At 52.7% G+C, this 19295-nt stretch overlaps 2 protein-coding genes across 5 annotated transcripts in view; one reads left to right on the top strand and one right to left on the bottom strand.

The window, feature by feature from the left end:
* Positions 1-19295, top strand: part of TBCD (tubulin folding cofactor D) — a 158211-nt gene that overhangs the window by 125666 nt on the left and 13250 nt on the right. For all 4 annotated transcript variants that reach the window (XM_025859685.2, XM_025859681.2, XM_073886120.1 and 1 more), the window contains 9 exons: positions 8080-8142; positions 9013-9089; positions 10715-10796; positions 12599-12717; positions 13318-13409; positions 14037-14177; positions 17507-17590; positions 17934-18092; positions 18166-18304. In XM_025859685.2, the coding sequence (XP_025715470.1) occupies positions 8080-8142; positions 9013-9089; positions 10715-10796; positions 12599-12717; positions 13318-13409; positions 14037-14177; positions 17507-17590; positions 17934-18092; positions 18166-18304 (956 nt within the window). The remainder of the gene's footprint in view (positions 1-8079; positions 8143-9012; positions 9090-10714; positions 10797-12598; positions 12718-13317; positions 13410-14036; positions 14178-17506; positions 17591-17933; positions 18093-18165; positions 18305-19295) is intronic.
* Positions 14172-19295, bottom strand: part of B3GNTL1 (UDP-GlcNAc:betaGal beta-1,3-N-acetylglucosaminyltransferase like 1) — a 117951-nt gene continuing 112827 nt past the window's right edge. The window contains exon 14 of the mRNA XM_073886124.1: positions 14172-14883. The gene's annotated coding sequence lies outside the window, so the exon portion shown is untranslated. The remainder of the gene's footprint in view (positions 14884-19295) is intronic.

Here is a 19295-nt window from a genome sequence, read left to right as displayed (position 1 = left end):
GCCCCGTTCCTCTGCAGCTTGGCTGTGCTCAGAGGCACAGGCGACCTTAGCAGGGCCGCATGGCCTGAGGGGCGGTGTGCACACACCCACACCTGTGTAGCATGCAGGTGAGGAGCAGCATAACGGCGAGAGGCTGTAACCAAGAAAACCAGAGTGCGCCATAGCCGCACACTGTGTCGGTGCTGGTCCTTGAGAAAGAAGAACGAAGCCACTTGCTGAGGAAACACGTCAGGGGAGCAGCGAAGGGCAAAGTCGATGCTGAGGTGTGGAGGGAGGGATTCAGGCAGTGGCAGCAGGAGAGCTGAACAGAGCTTGCAGATCTGAGTCTGTTGTAAAAGTGGCGCCCAGACTCTCAACCCTAGATGAGGCTGGTGGGGTCCCCTCAGATCCCCGGCGGTTTGTTACAAGGCTCAGGTTTCCCTCGGGCTTCTTCCAAGTAAGTTGTTTTATTTTCAGTGATTCTCTTTACGGGTGCAAGGAAGGAAGCACAGACGTGTCGTAGACCGTTCCACACGGTGCCGGGGAGGGAGCCTGACTTGAGTTTCTAAGTCCGTTGCTAATGAAGATGGTCTGTCTCGAGTACCTGGAGGGCTGTGTCCTCACTGACTCCAGTTGCCCCGAGGGGCCTCCCCTGCCTTACACATGGGCTGCTGGTGACCAAGTTCCTGAAGCGCTGAGTGAGCGCGCTTGGCGTGCGCCACCAAACGGTCGTGCACAGGGAGAAGGCCTGCGACCCTGCAGCCCTTGGCTGACGGCAGAGTCTGTGCCGACCCCTTGGACTTCTGTCCGAGCCTCCCGCCTGGCCTGCAGAAGCTTCTCTCCGTTCCCATGAGTTCGACTGATGTCACTGGAGAATAAACTCCAGACACGAGAACTGGTTTCTGTGAGCTGACAGCTGGAACTGCTGAGGGGCTGCCATTTGGCCAAGATAAGCATGTGGCCCTTGGATGAGGACTTGGTCACTGCCCTCGGGTGCAGAGCCATTCAGACTCCCCTGCACGCCGTTCACAGCTCGTGATCTGCAGACTGTTCCTGGGTTTCATGGCTTGTATAGGGTGGGTGCAGGCTCTCCAGCTCGCAGCCAGAGCAACGCTGTCCGGCCTACAGGGTGGGCCCCTGGAGGCGTGGTCCCTGTTGACCACGGGGTCTCCTGCTGCGCCGTTGCCTGTGTATTAGGATTCCATCAAGGTAGCTGTGCTCTCCTTGAAGAGTTATGCCTTGTGAAGTTGGGATCCTGTTGTGTATAGTACGCCTTGCTGATAAGTGATCGCAGCTTCCCGTGCCAGTGGGTGAGCTGCTTCAGCTTTATCACGGCAGCTGCTGGACGCACACCCGGGCGCTGTCGGACGTATGTCACCCACCATCACAGATCTATGTCAGCAGCTTAGGAGAAATGGCTTCTCAAGACAGGAAATGACCGGCAGAAGGAACATGTGTACCGTCAGGCCCTTCCTCACATGGTGGCGGGGTGCACTTCAGAGTCCGCACCACGTGGCGTGCCCCGGGCAGCGCGTGGTGCTGGGCCTGTCCCCTAGGCCCGCCCAGCCGTGATGAGTGGGGGAGCACGGAATCACTGCCTGTTCTCAGTTGCTTCCTGGTGGTGGTATTTGGAAAGACTTGAGGAGAGGCTGCCTTCCCCACTCCTTGTTCACCTGCCGCACCTACCACTTACCCATGCTGGAGTGATGGTGACATAGAGAAACTGCTTTGTTTTGTGCAAAGACAGAGAAAAAAAAAGCAACCTTATTGCTGTTTTGGTGTTTTCATACCACCCCGGAGGATTGCTGTGGCTTGTGGTCTGTCGTGTGGGTGTGTGTATGTTGGGGGGGGTGCTCTCCATCCACCCCTCCCTCTTTCCCACCCTGCTCTCTGTTCTGGGGGGCTGCCTGCAAGGGTTGCGCCTTGGGGGCCATCGTGGGGGGGCACATGCTGGGGGGTGTTGCTGCTCTTGGGTGGGGGCACTAGCTTGCACCCTGTTGGGTCAGTCGGAGCTATTGCCAGGTCAGTACGTGGGGACAGAGGAAGGTGAGGCCCTCCAGGGCACTTAGTCACCAGGAGGAAGTAAGCCAGAGCATTTTTCTTGAACACATATTACTAATTTGCTTCCTAGTGTGGGAGATGAGGACCCAGGCACAACCTTCCTGACACAAGCTACTCTTGTCATGTCTTCCAATTTCATACATGTTTTCAGTCACACAAAACTGTTGTTTTATGTAGTTGAAACTCATTTAAATGTATCCACATGCCTGTCTTTTAAGAAATCTCTTTATTCCTTTCTGCATTTCTGAGCTTCTGAAGGGGTCTTTTTCCTTTGCCTGAAGAACAGATGCTCAAGTTTTCCATGGGGCATGTCTGCTGGCAGTAAGACCTCTGATTTGTCTGAAAATGTCTTTTTTCACCTTCATCCCTAAAGGGTATTGTTGCTGGGTGTAGCACTTAAGTTCCACACTGACTTATTGATCGGTACTTTAAAGACAACTTTGTGGTGTTTTCTCAGTTTCCTGTTTTGCTGAGAACTTACCTATCCCTCGCTGCTCTGTTGGAGGCAGTCTGTTAATTTTCTCTGGCCACTTCGTGTCTGGTTTTCATGGCTCACACAACACACGGAGAGCAAGTGGGTGACAGGGCCTCTGTAATCTGTGTGTCAGCAGGTTGTTTGGGTCACTTTTGGAAGAACTCAGCCATTATTTCTCCAGATTTCACTCTTCTGCTCCCCTTTCTCCCACTGTGTCCGGGGTTCCAGGCTTCGCAAGGTAGACCTGCGTCTCCACCTTCACGTCTCTCCTGCCTCCTCCCTTTGCCTGTCCGTTTCAGTGTGGGGTCTGTGCCCCATAGTCCATGTCATGGGCTCTCTCTTCAGCTGTGTCTTATTTGTTATTAAACCCGTCAATTGAATTCCTAATTCTTGTGTTTGTCTGTTAATTTATTTTAAAGTAGGCTCCACACCCAGCATGGGGCTTGAACTCACGACCCTGAGATCAAGACCTGAGCTGTGATCAAGAGTTGGACGCTCAACTGACTGAGCCACGCATGCGTCCCCTAATTCTTGTAATTTTGTGTTCAGAATCTCTATGTTTTAATAGTTTCTGTATTACTATCATAGTTTTTAATGATTTCTTTTACCTTTCTGAACAAAGTAAGCATTTAAAATCTATGTGTAACAGTGCCATATTGTGTAGAGTTGTGTGGTTGTGCTTGTATAGGTGTGGACACTGGGCATGAAGAGTTAGAGAAGTCCTTTGAGGTTCAGGACTGTTTCCTCCCCCAGAGGGTTTTTCCGTTGGCTTCTGGCTGGAGGCCAGGGGTGCGAGCAGCCTGGGGCGCCTCCATCCCTGTCAGGCTTGAGTGGTTCTGTGCCGGCTGGAGCCAGCTGACCTGCGTCTAGGTTTGTCTAGGATGTGGTCCTTTGGATTCAAGGCCCGTGAGGTGCTCTGGACTCCACGTTCTGTCCCAGTTGCCTGTAGAGGCGTGTGGATACTCTGTCTTCCTGGATTTTCGAGTGTGTGCCTTCTCCAGAGTCACCACGGCCACTCTGGCAGAAGTGGCCCAGCTCAGGGCTGTGGCCCCCAGCCTCTGCTTGTGGCTCTCCATTTCCTTGGCAGCTCCGCAGTGACTTAAGCACACACAGTTTACTTTTGTCCAGCCTTTTAAAAATATTCTTACGGGGCGCCTGCGTGGCTCAGTTGGTTAAGGGACTGCCTTCGGCTCAGGTCATGATCCTGGAGTCCCTGATTGATTGAGTCTCGCATCGGGCTCCCTGCTCAGTGAGGAGCCTGCTTCTCCCTCTAACCCTCCCCCCCTCACGTACTCTCTTGCTCTCTCAAATAAATAAATCTTTAAAAAAATAATAAAAAAAATAAAAATGTTCTTACTTAGCTGGTGGGTTGATCTGAATGACCTAGTCTGTAACTTTTTTTTAGCTTTTTATTTTGCAATGATTGTAGACTCACAGGGAGTTACAAAGCCCTGTGTTTTTTTGTTTTTTAAAGATTTTGTTTTTAAATAATCTTTACACCCATCATGGGGCTTGAACTCACAGCCCCTGAGATCGAGAGTCACACGCTGTTCCAACGGAGCCAGCCAGGCACTGCCCCCCCCCTTTTTTATAACTTGATAGAATACATTTAAAGTTCATGTTCAGGGCAAATCTCCAAGAAAATTATTTTTTAAAATATTGAGGACTTGGGGGCGCCTGGGTGGCCATCGGTGAAGCATCTGCCTTCGGCTCAGGTCGTGATCTCAGGGTCTTGGGATTGAGCCTTGTGGGGGGCTCCCTGCTCAGCGGGGAGTCTGCTTCTCCCTCTTCCTCTGTCCCTCCCCGTGTTTGTGCTTTCTCTCTTTCTCTCAAATAAATAAAGTCTTAAAAAATAAAATATTGAGGACTTGGATTTTCCAGTCCTTAAAACATACTGTAAAACCACTCAAAGCAGAGTGGCATTTTCTTAGGAGTGGGCAAACAGGCAGGTAGATCAGAAGACGGCATCAGAAGTAGATGCCGATGTAATGACACGAGTGAAATTTGATATGTGACACAGGTACTTCCAACGTTGGTGTGGAAGGTGGCTTACTGAGGGATGATGATGTCACCAAGGGCTGTGTGAAAGAAAAGAAAATCATGTCCTCACCTCATATATCCAGAACTAAATTTCTGATTAACTAAAAACTCAAATACAAGAAATAGAATTTAAAAAACTTCAAAGAAATTTTAGGAGACATTGTAGGATAGCATCGGTCCCTAAAAATCTTAATTTGAAAAATTTCAAATCTACACAAAAACACAGAGAGATAGCTTGTGGAGCCCCGTGTTATCTCTGCTCCTGCTCCAACAAGTCTCATTGTTTGCCACTTGTCTGTTTTCCCTGCATTGTAAAGCAGACCCGGACACCGCGTCTTAATACTTCCTCCGATAGTTCCTACTGGTGAGGACTGTGGTTCTGTTCTGTTTCTGGCTTCTGGCACATAGCCACCCAGCATAACTGGAAACAAGCAGTAGAAAGTATGTTTGTCTACATTAAGTATTGAAAACTTTTGGATGGGGGAATACACCATGTATAAAGCCAGTAGGCACAACACAGAATTAGAGGAAATCCTTGTCCTGTGGTGAATGAAAAGGTGATTGTTTACAGGCTGCGCAGATCTCTTAAATTTGCCAGAGCAGAGATTCCACCTGAGCACAGACCCAGGGAGCCTCTGCGTTGCTGACAGGTGCTCAGCCTCCTCCAGCAGGCAGGGGGATGCTGGTTCCCGTAACCAGAGAGAACAACGGCGTTCTCTCTCAGGTTGGCCACAATCAGAGCTTAGCAACCCTGGCTCCAGCCCCAGCGTGTGAGCTGTCACAGGCTTTCCAGTTTGCTCACCGTCCTGGGTGCCACTGCTGAGGCTCGGCACGCAGAGCCGTGTAAGGGCAGACGGGCGGTCTGCGCCCACAGGCACATGTGGCCACTGCCGGTGCAGTGACCGCTGGAGCCCGTCAGGAGAGCATGGAGAATCACACGACTGCTCACAATGGCATGAGATCTCCAGGAGTTGGTTACGTTGTTAGAGAGAAAAGCAGGGTGGTGGCCGGAGTCTCTGCCAGCGCTAGGTGGGACCTTGTTCCTGGTCATGGGTAATGGGAGTCAGGAGCTGTGAGGAGGGGGACCGGCTCACCTTTGCTCTGCGGCACCCCAGGCACCATGCAGACTGCGTGGCTGTGCTCTCAGCTCTGGCCGGCGGCACTTGAGGGCACGGCTGTCTGGCCCTTGGGTCCCTGCGGGACGGCAGGAAAGCACCCCAGCACTCTGTGACCTCGGGGGGAGCTATTGTCAGCACCAGGGTCTGGAGGTGCTTGTCCTGCGCCCAGCCTGGCTGCCTGACTTCTGTCACACTCCAGCTCAGGCCTGGTTTCTGCGGTCGAGGCGGGAGTTGAGGGACCAAAGGGGGGAGTAGAGAGAGCCTAAAAAGGGGGTTGTCCGTGGGGAAGCAGCACCATTCCTTCCTGCTTGAGGGTGGGTGTGGCCGTGCCAGGTGCCTGGGGGTGGTCACCAAAACGCCAGTGGTAGTTTTTTCTCTGATGTTTCTCTGTGGTGTGGTGGGTCCAGGGCCACCCTCCCTTGAGCATTGTGGATTCCATCCCACACTTTGGTTGTTTTCTTTGCAGTGGGTGGTGTCTTTAACCTATTGATTATATTGGACCGATTTCTGCCATGGGTGTGGTAATCTTTTTTTTTTTTTTTACTTTATTTTATTTTTTAAAAATATTTTATTAATTTATTTGACAGAGAGAGACACAGCGAGAGAGGGAACACAAGCAGGGGGAGTGGGAGAGGGAGGAGCAGGCTCTCCGCGGAGCAGGGAGCCCGATGCGGGGCTCGATCCAGGACCCTGGGACCATGACCTGAGCTGAAGGCAGACGCTTAATGACTGAGCCACCCAGGGGCCCCCCCTTTCTTTTAAAGTAATAAATAGCTGAAATGATGCAATATTTTCACAAATACCAGATTTTTTGATGAACTATGTACATTTATTTAGGGACCCCAAACCATTGGTCTTCAATGATATGTAATGTACAGATTATGTCAATCATCATCATCATCATAGACAATAAAAATTGGTGTATAAAGAATACTCCTTAAAAATCTAAACAGTAAATAAGTTTAATATAAGAAAAAAATTGCAAAAATACTGAATTGGCTTCTTGGAATTTTTATTTTTTATAATTTCTAAATATGTTCAGTTTCCTTTACACTGAAAAATCCCTTTCAAAGTGTGCACTCCTTAGTCTTTATATGGTGACAATTTTGGTCATTTATTTTAATCCCTTATTTCAACTTTTTTTTTGTTCTGTTCAGTTAGCCGTTAGCCAGCATATAGTACATCATAAGTTTTTGATGTAGTGTTCAACAATTCATTAGTTGCATATAACCCAGTGCTCATCACAACATGTGCCCTCCTTAATACCCATCACCCCCAGATACCCCATCTCCCCACCGCCCTCCTTTCTGTAACTCTCCGTTAGGTTCCTGGAGTCCAGAGTCTCTCGTGATTTGTCTCCCTCTCTGATTTCTTCCCATTCAGTTTTCCTTCCCTTCCGCTGTGGTCCTCCACACTATTCCTTATGTTCCATATATGAGTGAAACCATATGATAGCTGTCTTTCTCTGCTTGACTTATTTCACTTAGCGTAATCCCCTCCAGTTCAATCACGTCAGTGCAAATTGTAGGTATGTATCCTTTCTGATGGCTGAGTAATCTTCCATTGTATATATGGACCACATCTTTATCCATTCATCTGTTGAAGGGCATCTCGGCTCCTTGGCTATTGTGGACATTGCTGATATGGACATTGAGGTGCAGGTGCCCCTTTTCACTATGTCTGTATCTTTGGGGTAAATACCTAGTAGTGCAGTTGTGTTCTGTAAAAAAACTGACACTAATTATTCACAGAGGTCAGGAATTTACCCAAGATTTTACACCATGGCTTGTCCAGGGACCATTCTGTTGAGGATAATAGCATTAATTTCTTTGTTTGTTGACAGCATGCAGCTCAGTGCTCTTGGTTTGTCCGCATTTTGGCCCCTCAGTGGACTCCTGGGTGCTCACCTGTCCTGACCTAGGTGGACTGTGAGTCTCACCTGTGACAGGACTGTTGCCACTGTCTTTGGAGACCCCCTTTCCTCCTGCGTTAACAGCTCCTCTGTGGTCCTCATCTCAGGCAGGTGCCATAGCTCCTGGTCACTTGTAAGTGTCGATGGCCCCGTCAGCACATGCGTCCTCTGAATCGAGAGTTGTCCCTGGGGATTCATGTGGGTGACCCTGGGGTCACATCTGTAGCTGTGGGCTGTGTTGCTCCGTGTGGCCCTGGGGCTGCCTCTACCTGGGCCAGGTTTGGAGCAGGTTCCCTGAGGCTGCACAGCTGAGGAGGTGCTGGGGCTGCTCACAGGCTGGCCAGACACGGGCACTGGTGTGTCCGGAGACACCGGCACTGACGCGTCCGGAGTGGCTGGAGGGACTTGGTACCAGCAGCTCAGCACTCAGCAGGGTGGGCGCTGCAGTGGGCACTTCTGGAGAATGACATTGCATTTATTCTTTTCCTTCATAGTGTGCATTTTAATAGAAAACTTGTCCCTTTCCAAGATGCCTTTTAGAGGTGACGTCATAATTGGTAAGTGCTTTTCTTCTTCTTTGTGGACTCACACTGTAGCATTTCCTCCCAGAACTATTTCAAATTAAAAAGAAAATGAACCAGCTAGGATAGATGATAACCCGTTGTAAATAATGAGCATCCCCCCCACTCTCCTCCTCAGAAAGAATCTTTCCCTTGTCTAATGCGAGGTCAGGCTCCTTCCTCAGAGCTCCTGGCTGCCACTCTGCCTGTGGCACCTGCCCCCAGTGCTGGGCAGTCTTGGTTGTCCCTTACCCTGACAGATGCATGGTGCAGGCCTGCAGGACCTGGGGTGCAGGCAGGATGTGTGAGGAGGGACAGCTCTTGTGGAGCAGTGGCCAGGCCCCTCTGCAGGCCTCGAGCCCTCCACCTTCTATGGCACATGGCCACAGAGGCAGTAAGAAAGGGGCCTTGGGGTCACCTTTATCCCTTGGCTGACTTTATTCTTTGCTTTTGCAGCCTCAAGTTCTGGGACCAGGAGACCAAAAAAAAAAAAGAATTGGATAAATTTAGCATTCTATGCTCAGTGTGGGATCTAACTGAGTTAAATATTTAGGTTTTTATGGGTGGGGGCCCAGGGACATTGTTTGAGAGAGAGGTGCTTCCAGAAGTGGTGCCCTGAAGCTTGCGGTGTTAAAAGAGCAAAAATTTCTCACGGTAACAGTTTGACATTTCAGTAGCCAAAAGAAGGCTTTCTCTCCGAATGGAGAGCGCCCTTGGATTTTTGTATAACCTGCGTAACGTTTACCTTAGATTTTCTCCAGATTCATCTCTAAGGTTACCAACTTTAAGAGGTAGAAGATCTGTTGTTTTTAATTTCATCTACATGTTCTTAACTGGGTAAATGAATGTCTTTTGTCCCTTTGACAGATGGTTGGCAGTGGCTGATAAATGACACACTGAGAAATCTCCATCTTATTTCAAGTCATTCTAGACAACAGATCAAGGTATGGTAAGCAAGATTTTTCTGGCTGTTGCACTGTATAGAGAGTGACGCTGGGGGCGCCTGGGTGGCTCACTTGGTTGAGCGTGTGCAACTCGATTTCAGCTCAGGTCATGATCTCAGGGTCCTGGGATCAAGACCCATGTTGGGCTCCGTACTCAGTGCAGAGTCTGCTTGAGAGTCTTTCTTTCTCCCTCTCCCTCTGCCCTTACCCTTGCTCATTCACGTGCTCTCTCTTTCTTTGAAATAAGTAAATAAAATCTAAAAGAAAGTGACATTAATCTTTTTTTTTTAGTGTTTGTTTCAAAGGACTGTGTGCGTTATGAGTCCCTTTTATACACAGATGTTGTGATCATTGATAAATGCCATAATTATATTTGGAATTCTAGATGGCACTATCTGTGTAATTTATAATCAGAAAAACTAATGCAGCCAATGATGACCAGAATATTTAAATTTTATATGACAGTTTCTGGTTAAATTAGATTCAGCTTCTGAACATCTCTCCTCTATGTCCATAGTGATTGTTTATTCAGTTGGGGAGTTTTGTGTCCTGTTGAGGTGCAGAATGGTGGGGTTGGAGACTCTGCCGTGACACTCAGGTGTAGGTGGGAGCCGCAGTCCAGGGTCCTTGCCTGAGAGTGCTGGCTATCTTGAGCAAGGACAGAGTGTGTGTGTCCGGTGGCCGATGTGCTGTTGTCCTATCCTGGGACAGGTAACTTTGGCCTAGGGGGGCTGTGACGGAGGTCCTAGTGTGGGTGTTGATGGGCTTTGGTATTGAGGGTGGAGAAACGGAAGTCCGTGTTGGTTTCCCATATGATTAATTCTCCAGCCTCCTGCATATGCTTTTTTTTTTTTTTTTGAAGGAACTTTATCGTTCTGTAGAATCCAAGTACGGTTTTACTAGTTGAATCTGAATGTTTCATGGTCAGGCCTCAAAATTTCCTTTTAAGAGCATTCCCTTAATTGATTCACACCAGCAGGGATTGTGGTAGTTTGCACAGGTGACATCTCGGTGTGATGCTGTGTTGTGTGGCCCCTCCCTGTGCAGCCTCCGGCACCTCTCTCCAGGGCTTCTCTGTTGGGCTCAGCAGCCTGATTTGGGGAAGCAGTGGAAAAAACATAGAAATCCAGCATTTGCCCTTTGCTGTCTGTCTGACCCTGAGAGGCTTACCTGGAGCTCAGGCTTCTCTTGGCAGTACAGGTGTTCTGGGGCGGCCTGGGGGGCGCGGCTGCTGCCACATCAGCTCCCACTCTCCTCCCCCCGACCCTGGCCCCGCAACTTCCCCTCTAAGTGAGGCCTGTATGTTACTTCTGTGTGAACAACACACACTTTGCCCTTTGCCCATTCTGCTGGGAAAGAAAAACATGCCCCATTTTATAATTAACTTTTATTAGAAGACTTTGCATCGAATGGAAGAAATCATATTTTCCATTCAGATTATTAGTTGCAGAGAATTTTGAAGTTATCTGACAGATATCTGACGATGATCAACAGATGTGCTGGAAAGGAGTATATGATTCAGTTTCTGTTTGTTTCAAATTTAATCACTGGCCTGACAGCAGAACAACCCGACGGCTGGGCGCCCGGGAGGCTGCATGGTGCACTCACGTCCCGCTTTATTTCAGGGAGCGGCAGTCTTGGCCCTGGCTGCTCTCTGCAGCGAGTACTACGCCCTGGAGACTGGGGAGGCGGATCCTGCCAGGCAGGGTGAGTGGGCCGCGGGGCCTCCAGCAGGAAGTGGGGGTGCAGGGTATGGGTTTTGGCGCACCGCCTCCTGCTGTGAGTGGACAGGGTGTGGGAGGGAGGGGCCCGAGCTGGGCGTTGGGCGGAGATGGGGACGGGGGAAGGGGGCACAGAGGCCTGCTGCTCTCGGATCTGCCAGGTTCCTGTAGCTGCCGCAGGTGTTCATCCCTCTTTGGCTCTAGACAGGTGCATCCCTGGTGTGTTGGCACTCCCCCGAACGGGCGAGAACAAGCACGATGCTCACCATGCAGAGCCCGTGCTTATGTCAGCAGCGTCTGCCTGAAAGACGTTTTCCAGTAAACTCCCCCACTTTGTGCTTTGGAGGTTCCCACTGTACGTGGATGGAACCCTTCCTTCTCTGGCCTCCGAGGGAGCCTCCTGTTTCCTGTTCCATTTTTTGTTCCTGTGTTTCCTTTGGTGTTTGTTCCTTGGCTCCTTCCTCTTCTTTCTGGTCCTCGATGGCCGGGGTTCTGTCGGCTCAGAGGGGGTCTGCCTCTGCTGTCCTAGCACATCCTGATTCCCTGTCCGTGATTGCTTCGGTGACTTTTTTATGGCAAATGTGGTTTTAGGGTTTCCATATGCACCGTGCCACCGTTTCCTGGTGCAGGTCCTTGGCATGTGCGTGCACTTTGCCCTTTCCCTGTTCACACAAGCCTCGCTGCACAGCATTGCCTCAGTTGGGTTTTCCAGAACCCCCTCGTGTGGTTCATCTGACCCTTGACAGGTCTGGATGGAGAAGCTTCGTGTCCACCCACTGTGGTGCCCTGTAGCGTTCTCTTGCCTGACAGTCACTTCAGAAGCATATGAAATGCTTTTAAATTATTTTAAATGGTAAAAATCGTGTGATTTTTTTTTTAAATAAAATATTCTGTAACGTGATCTTCTGACAGACTTTCCAAATTTATGAAGTTTTTCCCTTGACCATAGGCAGTGTTACATTTGCATTTAGTCTGTTTTTAAAAACTGGGATGATAAGGTCACGTTTCACTTTCTGCCTGAGAAGAGAGTATGGCGTCGCTGTGCACGCGGGAAGAGTGAGCAGTGTTCTGGAGTCCCCGTCAGTGTGTGGAGACCCCAACCAGTGGCCACATCAGGGGTGCACAGGGGTTTCGGTGTTCCTTCGCTGTCCTTGCGTAGGCCCTTGAGGTTTCCGTGCACATGTTGCCACGGTTGTGCCTTGTTGACATCTAAGCAGTAAGGACAAGAATTGGTCACGATGGTTGGACAGGTCGGGGTGTGCAGGCTCCTGGCCCCTCCCGAGCTGCGTTGGTTGAGGACAGCCTGGCAGCCCCACTGCCCTTCCCGCCCTGACTGTCCCTTGAGTCTGCCCTGCACCCTCTGTTCCCGTCCCTGTTTCATCCCTGACGATGGCCTTCCCGTCTCAGGGAGCATCTCTCTGTGCGCAGTGTGCCCTCAGCCCGACTGGCAGCTTCTGCCCCTTCGTGCTCACCCTGGGAGGGCATCCCGTCCACCGTGTGCCTTTGTGTTCCTGGTGACTAGGACCACATCATGCATTCTTAACCCCTCCTGCATTTATTCTCCTAAGAGTGAAATCATGTATTAAAATTGCCTATGAAAACCTCAAACCCACCTAATAAAAATTCTTAAAATGTTTTGATCAGAGCCGTTTCTAAGATACATCTGCTTCAGAAGCTGGCATGCTTCCTCCCTCTCTCTCGCTGCCTACTCACGCATTTCCGAGATGTCATAAGGAGAGTGTGTTGTGCGGGAAGGGAGGCAGCCGCCCTTTTGTCGTTGCCTTTCAGATGAGCTGATACGGCAGTATCTCGCTGACCTGCAGAGCCCAGAGGAGATGGCTCGCTGTGGCTTCTCGCTGGCCCTGGGTGCCCTCCCGCGCTTCCTCCTGAAAGGCAGGCTGCAGCAGGTGAGGCGCCCCGCATCCTGAAGAAATGGCCTGTTGGGTCTGGGCGTTGCGTGTGAGCCCAGTGGGGGAGGGTTTGGGAGGGTCAGACCACGAATTTATGCCCGTCCAGGTGTGTGGCCATGAGGAAGGGAACGGGGTGCTCTTGAGGGTGCTGGGTGGACACTGTCGTGTGATGGGGGGACTTGGAGGGGCTGAGTTCTAGTCTGACAGAGGGAAGCTCTTGCTGCCTCTGTGGAAACATGCTCCTGCCTTGAGACAGCCATGCTGTGTTCCCCTCCTGCGCACGTCGTCTCGGGGTCAGAGGCACTGGACAGACTGCCTAAAACTCAACTCTGCAGCTTAGCCTTTTGGAACATATGACTCTCAGGACCGAATGGCCCTTTAAGAAGAAGTAGTGGATCGAGATCTCAGGAGTCGGCTGATCATTTGTCACAATTTCCAGCTGTGGGCCACAGGACCGTAAGGGGGCAGTTGGCGTTTGGATGCCCCACAGAGGTGACCGGGGGCAGCAGGTGCCCCCTCCACGTGTCCTCCGGGCTGCAGCAGGGCGTGTGGCCTGCCAGGTGCACGCTCTGTTGAGGACCAATTACTGCCTTTCAGGTGCTGGCAGGCCTGGGAGCCGTGACTGTCATTCGTCCTGAGGATGTGAGCTTTGCCGAGTCCAGGCGGGATGCTTTGAAGGCGATCTCAAGGTGGGTCTCCTCCGGGCTGTTCCCCAGTCCTTGCTCTCCTGGGGGCCAGCGACCAAACACTGAGGTGGTCTCTGTCGGTGTGGGCCAGAGCCCAGTCTCACATGAATCTACTTTGAAGCAGCAGTGTAACTTTTTATTTTCTCGTTTCTTCTCTTTTCAGAGGGTTGTCAAAGAATATTTCCAACTCAGAGGCTCATTGACACTTTATTCATTGTCGCTATAGTGAATATTAGACTTCTTTGTTTTGGGAATAGCAACCCACCTCAAGAACTGGGGCATGAACCTTAGCTCAAGTCTGGAAGTGCCATGTGGTGCTGGCCACACACAGCACGCACAACAGGACACGCTTTCCTTTCTTTGTCCCCCACCCGTGTCCCTCTTCTGCTGTACGGTGGCACCACCCCTTTCTGCCAGGACAGGTGGCCTTCTGCACACCTTTTAAGCTGCAGACACTAGGAAATGTGATTTTGGGGAAAAGTGTCATTCAGTGTATGTCAGCATGGAAGGAACTCTGACTCCACCTCTGAGGTTGTTGGCCTGGTTCAGCGTGTCCTGTCAGGCCAAGATGGTGGGAAAGATGGGGTTCACAGACACTTGCCATATTTCACGCATTTTTAATAATTTCAGGGTTTGCCAGACAGTTGGCGTGAGAGCAGGAGGGGCCCCAGACGAGGTTGTGTGTGAAGAGAACGTCTCCCAGATTTACCGCACCCTCCTGGGCTGTCTGCACGACTACACCACCGACAGCCGTGGGGACGTGGGCGCATGGTAAGGTGGCAGGTGGTCTCTTGCTCACGGTCCTTGAGGTGCGCCGTCCCCCCGGGCTTGTGTTCTCAGGACAGCAGAGCATCCTTGGGCCTAGCTCATGGTTGTGTTCCACTCTTCTCTGAAAGATACTAAATTCTAAAGCACAGACACTTGCCACTCCCTCATGCCAGCCCCCATGGTTGGCTTTCCAGTTCTTCTGAGAAAGTTCAAGCAAACAAAGGCCCTGATGTGGCAGTTTAGGGCAAGAAGGGGGTCAGACCACTTTGGAGGAGGAGATGGGTACTTCTCTGGGGATTCAGTTGCACAGTGAACCGTGGCCCCTTCTGATGGGAAACCAGGTACCCACATCTCAGGCTTGGGAGAAACCTTGGCTTGACTGTTCTCGTAAGGACGCCCCCAGAAAACTTGTTGTAGCCCAAGCCGAGAGGAGGCTGTGCCCATGGCGCGAGGTTTGCTTTGTGTGTCATTTCTTTGTTCTCACGTTGGCATCTGTCGTCTTTCCAAGACTTCAGTTTACTGTAAATAGCAAACCAAGTTACCCTTTCATTGGAGGAGCTGAGAGCTACCCTTAGGACTTCTGTCTCTCGTTCTGGACATGCTGTGATGGGCGTTGTGCCGAGAGGCTGTGTGGGGTAAGGTGTCACTGACATTGGGCGGAATTGTTCTCTTATTACAGTGGAAACAGAAGTTGAGCTTTATGTGAAGCCTTGAAAGAGAAAAAAGAAATGCACGTTTTTTCCATATGTGGCAAGTTTTTGGCCACTTTATTTAAATCTCCCCCGCCCCACCTCATCCTGGACACCTCGTCCCGCCGTGGGCCCCATTCCTGCCCGTAAGCCCTGGGGCTCTACTCATTTCTTTTTCAGTTTTTTTTTTCCTCTTCTTCAGTTGTGTAAATTCTAATTTACATTCAAGTTCACTGGCTCTTCCCTGTGTTACCTGTGCCATCAGGGTCGCCTGAGAGAGCTCTAATTTTGTTATCGTTCCATTACAGTTCCCGTCTGGGGCTTTTCCCCACTTTCTGTGTCTGCCAGCCTTCCCTGCCTTTTCCTCCGTCAGGATGTTCCCTCACCTTACTGGTTTGCTTTCCTTCCCTTCTGCTCAGTCCCAGGTGGTGTTGGGGACATGGCCGCGTGGGGCCCTGATGGCCTTGGCATGCCCTTGTAGATGCAGGCAGGGCTCCTCGGTGGGAGCTTGGGGCGCCCCTGTGTCCTTGGGGAGTCCGCCCTGACAGCTGCCTGGTGGCCCTACAACAGCACAGCCCCGACCCCTGCGCTTCCCTATCCCTGTAGGATGCGGGCTGGGGGAGCTGCACTGATCGGGGTCTGTGTCAGTCGGTGATGTTGGTCAGACCTCACCCCGGGCTCAGTTGTGTGCCCTGGAGAGCGGGTTGTTCTTCCTGGTTCTTTGTGGGGCATGTGGTTTTGGAGCGGATCCTGGCTCCGGGAGGTTTGCTGTGGGGATGGGTTCCCTCACTCCTCCGGAGGGTGCTGATGGCTTTCCAGTGGCCAGTGTGCTTGGTTTGAATACAGAGCTGCGGTCTCCACCTCACCTGATGTGGGTGGCCACCCATGTTCTGTCTGGTGGGCAGCCCTCCTGTGTGGGCGTGGGGTCCCCCTCTGGGGCACACCCCTGCAAGGCGCTCCCTGTGCTCTCGGGGGCCCTGGTTGTCCCAACTCCTTACAGCTCCAGCCGGAAGGACGGTGGGTTTTCCTGGGTCCCTCAGCAGCACAGACACTGAACCCTGTGAGGAGGAAGCTCGGGTGCTGGTGCCAGTGTTCCTCCCAAAGGCCTGTGCAGTGCGGGTGTGGGAGCCCAGCGATGTTTGGTCCTTTTCAGAAGATTCTTGCTCTCCTTAGAAAGTCTCCAGTTACTTATTTTTCCACCTGTTTTCTGTCAGCATGTTGTTTAAAGACTCTGCCTGTTTGTTCTGGGATCTGTGGCAACCCTGTGTCTGCCTCTGTTCTCTCCTAGTATTTTAACACTTGGTCTTTTATTTTTTTTTAGTTTTATTTGTTTTTATTTTTATTTTTTTAAAGATTTTATTTATTTATTTGACAGAGAGAGACCCAGCGAGAGAGGGAACACAAGCAGGGAGTGGGAGAGGGAGAAGCAGGCTTCCCGCTGAGCAGAGAGCCCGATGCGGGGCTCGATCCCAGGACCCTAGGATCATGACCCGAGCCGAAGGCAGCCGCTTAACGACTGAGCCCCCCAGGCGCCATTTTTTTTTTTTTAAAACCATTCTTTGTAGCGCTAACTAAACCCAGAAAGTGTACACTCAGAATCGCGGAGGCTTTGGGTGTGCACACGCTTGCAGGGAGCACAAAGGTCAGGCCTGTGGTGTGGGTGCGGGCCGCCTGATGCCCTGTGTGTGGGGTTGGACCGTGTGCCACCTGTAAGGAGCTGGGGAGGCCCCGAGGGTGTGTGTGCAGGCTTGGGTTTGTCCTCTGTGCGTACTCTTCCCCCACCTCTCCTGTGAGTGCTGTACCCACAGACACTGGGGGTCCACAGGGCCCCGCCGTCCTCCCGTCTCCCACACCCTGCCCAGCCTGGCGCCTGCAGATGGGCAGGCATATGTCTCAGGGCCTGAGCGGCATCTGGTTGGCAGCCATGCCCTGGGGACAGCCTGTCCCGCTCCCGTGAACCCCGGCCCGTGTCTGTCTCGTGCCTCCAGCACCCCCACACCTGTGCTCAGTGCTTCACCGGCTGGGCTCCTGTGGGCCGGGGCCTCCGTCTGTCGGTGGCAGGGCTGATGGCTGGCCTGCAGGACCTGCTGGCCTTGGTGGTGCGGGGTGGGTCTGTGGTCCCTGCTGCCCAGCTGTGTCCCCAGTCTGAAGTGCTGCTTTCACCCTGGTTTGGCCAGTCATGGTGTGGGCTCAGGTTTTCACATTGTGGAAGCTTCGTTTTCTTCAGTGTGAGCGAATGTGGAGTGAGTCTGTCGGAGCGGAGAGTGACGTCCTGATCTGGAAGGGTGGTGGCAGTGGCAGACGTGAGCTGATCTGTATGCATCTGTCCCTCAGGTTCTCTGCCAGGAGAAAGCTTTGTAGACCAGGCTGCACTGCATTTGGAGGTTTTGTGGCCACCTCAGTGCTGTTTGTGTGCACTTGGGACCTGGCACCTGCCTTCGGGTGTCAGACATGCGTGCTTGCTGACAGAGCGCAGGAGAAAGTGCTCTTGCTAGCTGCGAGTGCTGCGTTTGGTGGGCCTTTCCTACTGAAGTGATGGTCAGTCTCTGGAACTCGCCCTGGTTGAAGGTGTCTGAGCCTCCTGAGTGTGGCTGGCGGTTCACATGGCACCTGGGGCTCTTCATCACCTCCTTGTCCCTGCAGGGTCCGTGAGGCCGCCATGACCAGTCTGATGGACCTGACACTCCTGCTAGGGAGGGAGCAGCCAGAGCTGATCGAGGCCAGCGTGTGAGTGCCTCCTGTGCGCGGGTCTGGCCCGGTCTGTGGGAGGACACCAGCACTGGGGGCGAGGCTGGGGTCTCTGTGTCTAGGCTGCTCTTGCTGCCGGGGCCTCCCTTCCCTCCCTCCTGCCTTCAGCTCCTTCCTGTGTCCCCTTCCCCCATCACCCAGGCCACCCCATCTGTCTGCACTGCTTCCACCCAAGACCTGGTGCTCAGGCCTCCGAGGGCTCAGGTTCACTGTGGCTGCGTCCCGTCCCCCCTGAGGCTGGAGTGGGTGCCATGATCTCGGGGCCGCTCTGGCTGGTGCCCTGGGTTCAAGCTGGGCTAACGGCCTTGCTCTTGTTTTGTAGCTGTCAGCAGGTCATGTGTTGCGTAGCCCAGCAGGCGAGTGAGAAGATTGACCGGATCCGCGCGCACGCCGCCCGCGTGTTCATGGCTCTGCTGCACTCTCACGGCTCTCCTGTCCCGCACGTGCCCCACCGAGGAGAGCTGGAAAAGCTCTTCCCCAGGTACGGGAGGCCGGGGTCCCCGACCCCCAGCGGGTGCGGGCCCCCCTCCAGCTTGTCGGCTCACTCTCTGCAGATCCGACGTGGCCTCCGTGAACTGGAATGCGCCGTCCCAGGCCTTCCCTCGCATCACCCAGCTCCTGGGGCTGCCCACCTACCGCTACCACGTCTTGCTGGGGCTGGCTGTGTCCGTGGGTGGCTTGACCGAGTCGACGGTGAGGAGGCCTCTTCCCAGGCCCACGGTGGTGGGTGGCACCTGGCCCAGGGCTGGGGCGGCGTGGGAGGTCTGAGTGGGACGGATGCTGTCAGGGACAGCCAGAGGCTGAGAGGCACACGCTGGGAGGGCAGCTTGGTCCTCGCTGTGCCGGTCTTTTCTCTGCTTTGGGGGTCAAAGTGGGGTCAAGGGTCCGCCCCTTCCCTTGGCCTTGGGTTTCCAGGGCAGGACCCCCAAGGACAGTGTTAACCTCTCCTGAGAGTGGGCTGGCGTTCCCAGTGGGAAGCTCAGTGGCAGGACTCTTTAGAACCTGAAGCACACAGAACTACGAGGAAAACTGTGGTGAGCTTCTGTGTGGACAGTGTCCCGCCACACACGGCACGGGGCAGCCTGGTTCTCCTGTGAGCGCTGGGCTCGGCAGCCCTTGGACCTCACCTGCCCGCTGCTGCTTCGCCCTGTTTGCTTCTCTTTCCTCCTCTTCGTGCCGTCATTTTCGGGATAAGTCTGGTCTGTTTTCTCGTGTCCTTTCTGCTGGCGTGGCGGTCACACATCCTTTCCCCTTGGACCCGGGAGCAGTGTCGTGTGCACCCAGCTTTGGAGCCGTTGGGGGGCGTCCTGCGCCCCTGCGCGGTCACATGTGGGTTTTCGTGGGGACGGCGAATGCGTTTTCACTCACCTGCCTGTGCTCTTGGGTGCCGATGTCGCCAGAGCAAGAGCCCTGTCTGGTGGGGCCGCTGCTCCTGGTTCGGCTCTGGGGACGCCCCCCTCAGCCCTCGCCTGGTGCTCGGCAGCTCCCCTCTGACGCTGCAGGCTGTGACCTGCTGGGATCTGTGTTCTGCGTTCTCTTCTGGAAACTTCTCTGCCCTCCTCATTCTCGTTCAGGATCTCCTCCTCCCGCATACCCCTTATGATCCCCACGTGTCCGCCTGTGCTCCGTCCTCCCTGGTTTTCTGTTTTCTTTTCCAAGTACTATTTTGTTTTGCAGCTTTGTA

This window comes from Callorhinus ursinus, unplaced genomic scaffold (genome assembly GCF_003265705.2).
Source record: "Callorhinus ursinus isolate GAN/ISIS: 27379988/994484 unplaced genomic scaffold, GSC_fseal_2.0 scaffold68, whole genome shotgun sequence".
NCBI lineage: Eukaryota > Metazoa > Chordata > Mammalia > Carnivora > Otariidae > Callorhinus > Callorhinus ursinus.
Note: the sequence above shows the minus strand (reverse complement) of the source record. Positions and strands in the feature narration are given on the sequence as shown.